This window comes from Gorilla gorilla, chromosome X (genome assembly GCF_029281585.2).
Source record: "Gorilla gorilla gorilla isolate KB3781 chromosome X, NHGRI_mGorGor1-v2.1_pri, whole genome shotgun sequence".
NCBI classification, from domain to species: Eukaryota; Metazoa; Chordata; class Mammalia; order Primates; family Hominidae; genus Gorilla; species Gorilla gorilla.
Window position 1 is genome coordinate 18,636,407 of NC_073247.2, and position 9,625 is coordinate 18,646,031.

At 47.9% G+C, this 9,625-nt stretch overlaps 1 protein-coding gene across 3 annotated transcripts; it reads right to left on the minus strand.

The window, feature by feature from the left end:
- Positions 1-1,414: 1,414 nt before the first annotated feature.
- On the minus strand, positions 1,415-3,163 carry LOC101136398 (variable charge X-linked-like). 3 transcript variants are annotated; one of them, XM_055376635.2, is made up of 3 exons: positions 2,972-3,142; positions 2,459-2,779; positions 1,415-1,784 (listed from the first exon to the last, which is right to left on the minus strand). In XM_055376635.2, the coding sequence occupies exons 1-3, from the start codon at positions 3,071-3,073 to the stop codon at positions 1,503-1,505; spliced, it is 705 nt and encodes a 234-aa protein (XP_055232610.1). In that variant the 5' UTR covers positions 3,074-3,142; the 3' UTR covers positions 1,415-1,502. The 3 variants fall into 3 exon arrangements, with proteins under 3 accessions (XP_055232610.1, XP_063558875.1, NP_001414371.1); XM_063702805.1 differs by having other exon boundaries at positions 1,415-1,745; positions 2,450-2,779; positions 2,972-3,141; NM_001427442.1 differs by lacking the exon at positions 1,415-1,784 and having other exon boundaries at positions 2,327-2,779; positions 2,972-3,163.
- Positions 3,164-9,625: the final 6,462 nt, after the last annotated feature.

The following is a 9,625-nucleotide window of genomic DNA, read 5'->3' on the forward strand; positions in this document are numbered from 1 at the left end:
ACCCCTTCCTCCTCCCTCCCTCCCCTCACACCACCTCTTCCTCCCTCCCTCCCCACACACCACCTCTTCCTCCCTCCCTCCACACACCACCTCTTCCTCCCTCCCTCCCCACACACCACCTCTTCCTCCTCCCTCCCCACACACCACCTCTTCCTCCCTCCCTCCCCACACACCACCTCTTCCTCCTCCCTCCCCACACACCACCTCTTCCTCCCTCCCTCCCCACACACCTCTTCCTCCCTCCCTCCCCACACACCACCTCTTCCTCCCTCCCTCCACACACCACCTCTTCCTCCCCTCACACCACCTCTTCCTCCCTCCCTCCACACACCACCTCTTCCTCCCTCCCTCCCCACACACCACCTCTTCCTCCCTCCCTCCCCTCACACCACCTCTTCCTCCCTCCCTCCCTCCACACACCACCTCTTCCTCCCTCCCTCCCTCCCCACACACCACCTCTTCCTCCCTCCCTCCCCACACACCACCTCTTCCTCCCTCCCTCCCTCCCCACACACCTACCTCCTCTTCCTCCCTCCGTCCCCAGACACCACCTCTTCCTCCCTCCCTCCCTCTCTCCCCACACACCACCTCTTCCTCCCTCCCTCCCCACACACCTCTTCCTTCCTCCCTCCCCACACACCACCTCTTCCTCCCTCCCTCCCTCCCCACACACCACCTCTTCCTCCCTCCCTCCCTCCCCACACACCACCTCTTCCTCCCTCCCTCCCTCCACACACCTCCTCTTCCTCCCTCCCTCCCCACACACCACCTCTTCCTCCCTCCCTCTACACACCACCTCTTCCTCCCTCCCTCCCTCCCCACACACCACCTCTTCCTCCCTCCCTCCCCACACACCTCTTCCTCCCGCCCTCCCCACACACCACCTCTTCCTCCCTCCCTCCCTCCCCACACACCACCTCTTCCTCCCTCCCTCCCCACACACCACCTCTTCCTCCCTCCCTCCCCACACACCACCTCTTCCTCCCTCCCTCCCTCCCCACACACCACCTCTTCCTCCCTCCCTCCCTCCACACACCTCCTCTTCCTCCCTCCCTCCCCACACACCACCTCTTCCTCCCTCCCTCTACACACCACCTCTTCCTCCCTCCCTCCCTCCCCACACACCACCTCTTCCTCCCTCCCTCCCCACACACCTCTTCCTCCCGCCCTCCCCACACACCACCTCTTCCTCCCTCCCTCCCTCCCCACACACCACCTCTTCCTCCCTCCCTCCCCACACACCACCTCTTCCTCCCTCCCTCCCCACACACCACCTCTTCCTCCCTCCCTCCCCACACACCTCTTCCTCCCGCCCTCCCCACACACCACCTCTTCCTCCCTCCCTCCCCACACACCACCTCTTCCCCCCTCCCTCCCTCCCTCCCCACCATGAGAGAACACGGAGTCACTCAGATCAATCTGCAACACATTCATTTTATTATCATCAGAATGGCAAGCACCCCGCTGGTGAGATCTCTGAGGTCTGGCGGCTGGGCCTGAACTTAGTCGCTGCTCTCAGAGACAGGGAAGTACTCGGCCGTCCACACACTCGGTGGTTCTTCCGGCTCGGTCTCCTGACGCGGTGGTTCCTCCAGCTCGGTCTCTTGACTCAGTGGTTCCTCCAGCTCGGTCTCCTGACTCAGTGGTTCCTCCAGCTCGGTCTCCTGACTCAGTGGGTCGTGCTGGCTCCCCTCGCTCACTGGCTCCTCCGGCGGCAGCTCGTGCTGAGGCAGCTCCTGGCTGGGCTGGTCGCTGGGGCCGGGTGCCGCTGGCCCGCTCTCCGCCTCAGGTGCCGTCACGGCCGCCATCTTTGTCGCGGCCGCCATCTTTGTCGCAGCCGCCATCTTTGTCGCAGCCGCCTTCTTTGTCGCAGCCCTTTTCCTCCCTCCCTCCCCACACACCACCTCTTCCTCCCTCCCTCCCCACACCTCCTCTTCCTCCCTCCCTCCCTCCCCACACCTCCTCTTCCTCCCTCCCCACACACCTCCTTTTCCTCCCTCCCTCCCCACACACCACCTCTTCCTCCCTCCCTCCCTCCCCACACACCACCTCTTCCTCCCTCCCTCCACACACCACCTCTTCCTCCCTCCCTCCCTCCCCACACACCACCTCTTCCTCCCTCCCTCCCCACACACCACCTCTTCCTCCCTCCCTCCCCACACACCACCTCTTCCTCCCTCCCTCCCCACACACCTCTTCCTCCCTCCCTCCCCACACACCACCTCTTCCTCCCTCCCTCCCCACACACCACCTCTTCCTCCCTCCCTCCCCACACACTTCTTCCTCCCTCCCTCCCCACCATGAGAGAACACGGAGTCACTCAGATCAATTTGCAACACATTCATTTTATTATCATCAGAATGGCAAACACCCGGCTGGTGAGATCTCTGAGGTCTGGCGGCTGGGCCTGAACTTAGTCGCTGCTCTCGGAGACAGGGAAGTACTCCACCGTCCACACACTCAGTGGTTCTTCCGGCTCGGTCTCCTGACTCAGTGGTTCCTCCAGCTCGGTCTCCTGACTCAGTGGTTCCTCCAGCTCGGTCTCCTGACTCAGTGGGTCGTGCTGGCTCCCCTCGCTCACTGGCTCCTCCGGCGGCAGCTCGTGCTGAGGCAGCTCCTGGCTGGGCTGGTCGCTGGGGCCGGGTGCCGCTGGCCCGCTCTCCGCCTCAGGTGCCGTCACGGCCGCCATCTTTGTCGCAGCCGCCTTCTTTGTCGCAGCCCCTTTCTTCCTGCCTCTCCCTCCACGAGCTGCTTTTCCCTTCTTGGCCACCTTGGTAGTCTGGAAGGACAACAGGGAGATCACAGAAGGGCTGTGGTTTAGGGACGAGGATGGAGGAGGCTGGGAACAGGGACGTGTCCTCAGAAGCGGTGGGGGCCGGGTTGGGGGGTTGTGCCAAGTGAGGACAGGAGAGGCTTCTTGTGAGGAAGGAGGGGAGGGGAAGACGAGGAGGACCTTGGGAGGGTCACTCACCTTCTTCTTCGGGCCACTGGGGCTCAGCTGAGAGGAGGACTTCCTCTTTCCCGTCTCCTCAGCCTTGGCCGGAGGTCCCGAGGCGCTCGGCTTCGGACTCATCTTCCGCAGCTCAACGTCTCGCAACGGTCGACTAACTCCAGGCTGCCTGGCCTCCCTGTATACACCCCTCTCGCGATCCCAGGACGAGACAATCACACCCCTGAGCTGTGATTGGTCAACACTCCACTACCCAGCCAATGGTAGCCCTGGGTGGGAAGGAAGGCCTTATACGTCACAAAGCACCATCAGGACATGGCGGATGAAGTCGGGGGCGGTGGGGGGGTGACATCTCATGAGGAAGGCAGGGTGCTCTAGTTGGAGAAACGGAGATTTGGGTTAGCACCCCTAAAGATAATTCCCAAACTGACATGTCGCCCCTCCTAAACTCCCCATGTTCAATTTTGGCAGATGACGTGGCACGGGAGGATATTTCTGCCATATGTTTCCCCCGGACCTCCCATTCAGTGGTACATTCTGTTCCTCCACACCTGCCGTCTTTACCCAGTTTCTGTATGACCTACCTAAAATCCCTCCATGCTAACTGGGATAGACGGAGGGCTATATGAAGACGTCTATTGACCAGGCACAGTGGCTCACGCTTGTAATCCCAGAACTTTGGGAGACCAAGGTGGGTGGATCACCTGAGGTCGGCAGTTTGAGATCAGCCTGACCTACATGGAGAAAACCCATCTCTACGAAAAATACAAAATTAGTCAGGCATGGTGGCGCATGCCCATAATCCCAGCTACTCAGGAGGCTGAGGCAGGAGAATCGCTGGAACCTGGGAGGCAGAGGTTGCAGTGAGCCAATATAGCGCCATTGCACTCAAGCCTGGGCAAGAAGAGCAAAACTCTGCCTCAAAAAAAAAAAAAAAAAAAAAGCCGTCAATCAATCATCCCTCTCTCCTACAAATTCCTCTGCTGCACCTTGAGGACCATTCACTTCTTGGATGCAGTCAAAGAACTTTTCCATCTCACTTCCTTCTCCCAGTGTCCACATAGTGCCCCTCAATGTTTCATTCTCATGGTTTAAAGCACTGGCTTCAGGCGGTGAAGATCAGCAAAGACACTCGCTCAGCTGGGTATTTGTATCAGGCTGGGTTCCTCAGAGAAGGAGAAACTAAGCCAACAGGATATTGTGTGTTTGTGTGTGTGTAATATTATATATCATAAATATATATTTACTATCATGTATTTATGAATTATATATATGATACAGTTTATTCTAAGCAATTGGCTCACACATTCACACAATGTGGGGATCTAGGAAGCTGAAATATATAGGGCAAGTGAGCAGGCTGGAAACTAAAAGCTTCTGCACAGCCAACAGTCAACAAAATGAAAAGGCAGGCTATGGTTTGGGAGAAGCTATTTGTGAACCATATATCTAATAATGAGTTAATATCCAAAATATATAAAGAACTCACACAGCTCAATAGCAAATAAATAAATAGTCTGGTTAACAAATAGGCAAAGGACTTGAATAGGCATTTCTAGAACGAAAACACACAACTGGCCAACAGGTATATGAAAATGTGCTCAACATCGTTAATAATCAGAGAATGCAAATGAAAACCACAATGAACTATCACCTCACTGTTACACGCTGTTGACAGACATGTAATTGGTACAGCCGTTATAAAAAACAGTGTAATGGTTCCTTGGAAAATCAAAATAGATCTACCATGTGACCCAGCAGTTCATCTGTTAAGTATGTACCACCCCCCAAAAATGAAGTCCACATCTCATATAGATATCTCCAGTACTAACTAATTGTAACTCATTAATTACACAGGAAATTAGAGTTTCTATTTGAAAAGAATGTTTTTTTCACCATTCTGGTATCAAACATTTATTCTAGTCATCTCTTCTTATTTCTTGCTTTGTAATAACCTAGGTACTCACTACCCATTGACAGAACCAACTTATTATTCCAACCAGAAATGAGAAATACTGAGGAGAATGCAATGTGATACTTCTGTCTTCAACCAGTTATTCCAGTTTTATGGAGGATTCTGTATTTAACTCTTACTCAGGTAACTCTAGTTACCATATCCATAGTACCTAGTCAACAGTCCTAAAAAAGTAAGAATACAGAATTGACTCGAATGGTTACTAAACTTTCTATGTTCAACCAGTTTTCCTAGTAATTGCTAGTTGTTTATTCAACTAGTGCTGAGAAGAATTTGTTTATTCCAGCTACTGGCTTCGTGTAGTTATCTCTAGTTAATTACTCACTTGGATAAAGTAGATATCTACTGTATTAGGTAATATTTCTAACATGAGGTTGGAATTTTGCATTGAGGAAAATGGTTATTGAACTCCCTGGCATAGGCCGGTTATCTTCAGCTTCCTGCAATCAATTACCTGGTCTGGCTAATTCTAGCTATCTTTAGGTTGCTAATTACATGTTTACCACCAGATGTCTGTGGTAATTTATTATTCCAACAAAAAGTAGTAGAATGATTAGGAAGGATTTTGCTTTTTCCAGGCATCACATAGATATTCAAATTATCTCCTGCTATCCTTTGGACCTTTTTTTCCTGGGTAACACTCAGCACCTATCCTTATAAGTTCTTATCCCAACTAAAATGAATAATTGAGACTTGCAAAGAACATGATTTTCAGGATCAGGTTCACTTAGTATTGCAATGACTGTTAGCTCTTTCTATGTAACGTGTTTCATGGGAAAGCCCAGTTAAGTAGAACTTATATATTAACTCAACACCAACAAAATTTTATCTGACCTGACTAGATTCCCTATGTTCTACATTCCACTGAACTATTGTTGTCTCTATTTTACTACTTACTTAGGTACATGACTCATCTGTAGTACTAATTCATTATTCCAGCAATAACTCAGCAGTAAGTGGTGAGAAGAACGTGATTTTATTTTTAAAATTTATTTTTACTGAGGTAAAATATACATATATAATGCACCCTCTTTACCACTTGTAAGTGTGCAGTTCAGTGGTAGTATTTATATTCTTTTATTTATATTCTTTTATTTCCCCTTCATCCCCCGCTTCCCCTTCTGGCCTCTGGTAACCATCACTATAGTCACCATCTTCATGAGAACCACTTTTTTAGCTCCCATATATGAGTGAAAACATGCAATCTTTGTTTTTCTGTGCCTGGCTTATTTCCTTTAACATAATATCCAGTCATTCTTTTTATGCCTGGATAATATTCCATTGTGTACATATGCCACATTTGCCTAATCCATTCATCCGTCGATGGGCACTTAGGCTAAATCCGTATTTTGGCTATTGTGACTTGCAATACACATGAGTATGCAGATATATCTCTTTGATGTACAGATAAATTTATTTATCTATCTATCTATCCATCTCTCTCTCTCTCTCTTTCCCCAGCAGTGGAATACTTGGATCATATACTAGTTCTATTTTTAGGATTTTGAGGAACTCCATAGTGTTCTCCATAGTGACTGTAGTAACTTACATTCCCACCAACAGTGTACACAGGTTCCCCTTTCTCCACCTCCTTGCTAGCATCTGTTCATGCCTGTCTTTTGATAAAAGCCATTTTAACTGGGGTGAGATGATATTGCATTGTGGTTTTGATTTGTATTTCTCTGATGATTCATAATAAGCATATTTTCATATGCCTGCTGGTCATTTTTGTGTCTTCTTTTGAGAAATATCTATTCAGATTATTTGTCCATTTTTAAGTCAGATTGTTTGTTATTAAATTTTTTGAGCTCCTTATGTATTCTGGTTATGAATCCCTTATCGGATGGATACTTTGCAAATATTTTCTGCCATTCTGTGGGTTGTCTCTTCACTTGGTTGATAATTTCCTTTGCTATGCAGAAGCTTTTTAACTTGATATAATCCCAGTAGTTTATTTTTGCTTTGGTTCTTGTGCTTTTGAGGTCGTACTCAAGAAGTCTTTGCCCAGACCAATGTCCTGGAGCATTTCCCCAATGTTTCTTGGTGGTTTCAGTTACAGGTCATAAATTCAAGTCTTTTTTTCTTTTTTTTTTTCCAACAGAGTCTCATCTCACTCTGTTGTTCAGGCCTAGGCTGGAGTGCAGTGTCACCATCTCAGTTCACTATAACATCCACCTCCTCGGTTCAAGTGATTCTCGTGCCCCAGCCTCTAGAGTAGCTGGGATTACAGGTGTGCACCACCACACCTGGCTAAGTTTTGTAGTTTTCGTAGAGACGGGGTTTCACCATACTGGCCAGGCTGGTCTCAAACCCCTGACCTCAAGTGACCCACTCACCTCGACCTCCCAAAGTGCTAGGATTACAGGCGTGAGCCACCACTCCCAGCCAGATTCAAGTCTTTAACCCATTTTTTATTTGCTTTTTGTGTGTGGTGAAAGATAGGAATCTAGTTTCATTCTTCTGCATATACTTATCCAGCTTTCTAGTACTATTTATTGACATGTCGGTCTTTTCAGCATCATATGTTCTTTTTGCCTTTGTTTCAGTTCAGTTGGTTGTAAGCATGTGGCTTTATATCAGGTTCTCTATTCTGCTCCATTTGTCTCTGTGTCTGTTTTTAAGCCAGTACCATGCTGCTTGGTTTACTATAGCTTTGTAGTAAATTTTGAAGTCAGGTAGTGTGATGCTTCCAGCTTTTCACTTTTTACTCAGGATTGCTTTGGCTATTTGAGGTATTTTATGGTTTCCTATGAATATTATAAGTTTTTTCCTATTTCTGTGAAGAATGTCATTGGTATTTTGATAGGACTTGCATTTAATCTGTTAATCGCTTTGGTGAGTATTGTGATTTATACAATATTAATCCTGTCAATCTATGAGCCTGGACTATCTTTCCATGTTTTTGTGTCCTGAGAAGACAGTGTTTTTTAAATTTCTGTATTTAGTTTTTTTAGCTATTATTACTTATTCCTAGTAAACTAATTACCTGGGTACTGGCAGGTACAGGTCGACCTCGTTTTATTGTGATGCACGTTATTGTGTTTACAGATATTGTGTGTTTTTTATAAACTGAAGGTTTCTGGCAACTGTCAAGCATGTCAGTGTCATTTTTCCAACAGCATGTGCCCACTTCATGTCCCTGTGTCACATTTTGGTAATTCTCACAATATTTCCAACTTTTCCATCATTATTATATCTGTTATGATGATTTCTGATCAGTGATCTTTGATGTTATTATTGTAATTGCTTTAGGACTCCAGAAACTGGGCCCATATAAGAACACACAAGAAGGCATTGCACTACCTGACTTCAAAATATACTACAGATCTACAGGAGAAGAAAGATGGCAGAATAGAATGCTTCACTGATTGTCCCCCTGACCCCCCACTAAGGACACCAATTTAACAACTATCTACACAGAGAAAAACATCTTCATGAGAACCAAAAATCAAGTGAACACCCATAGTACCTGGTTTTAACTTCATATAGCTTGATATGGTTTGGCTGTGTCCCCACCGAAATCTCAACTTGACTTGTATCTCCCAGAATTCCGACGTGTTATGGGAGGGACCTAGGGGGAGGTAATTGAATCATGGGGGCCGGTCTTTCCTGTGCTAATCTCATGATAGTGAATAAGTCTCACGAGATCTGATGGGTTTATCAGGGGTTTCTGCTTTTGCTTCTTCTAAGTATTAAGGTGGATATTGCCTGAGTTTGAGTCCCTCCTGAACAATAGACAAACATCTCCAACTGGTTCGCAGGTGTAGGTGGTGCGTTCTTTGTCGAGTGCTGGTGCCACCTTTACCCTGGAGCAGTAAATCCACATGGAGAGGCTTTTGAGTTGAACAGCTGTCGGGGTCATAAGGAGAATTTGGTATGGTCCAGTCCAAACTGGCTCCAGTGGCTTTTTGTCCTGTGGGAGAGTTTTAAGATATACCTAGTCTTCAGGCATAAGGTTAGGGTGAGTGTTTCCTGAAAAAGAGGGGCCAGGTGTTGGGCTATGAAGACTTTGATAATGATTGATGGCCTTGATGGTTTGTCCCAGGGACATAACATATTGCATGAGATAATGCCTCTTTGGGTCTAACAAGAGGTCTGTTTGGAAAAAAGATCTTCCGCAGAGAATCTCAAAAGGGCTAGATGGGTTTCAGATTTTGGGGTGATACAGGCTCTTAAGAGTACAATGGGGAGCAAAGTTGACCATAACTGTTGGGTTTCAAGTATTAACTTTGCGAAGTGCTTTTTCTGGTTTGGTTGGCTGTCTCCACCTTCCCAGAAGATTGTGGACGCCAAGACGCATGTGTCTTCACTGCATTTTATTTCTTAAATAATGGAGAGCTTCACTGATTCTCTGCATTATTTAAGAAATGAAAGTGGGGCCATTGTCTGACTGTAGGGCATGAGGGAGTCTAAAACAAGGAAGAATGTGGTCTAAAAGGGCTGAGGTGACTTCTGAGGCCCGTTCAGTTTTAGTGGGAAGGGCCTTTATCCATCCAGTGAAGGTGTCTGCAAAGACTAACAGATACCTGACTAACAAATACACACATTGCATGATGCATGTGTGTAAAATATATTTGCCAGTCTTCTCCTGGTAGGGTTCCTCGTCTTAGAATGGGTTGAAGGATTTGGGGAGGTTTGTGTGCTCCCTCTGGGTTTATTTGGCAGCAGGTGGGACATGCCTGTGAGATGGCCCATAGAGC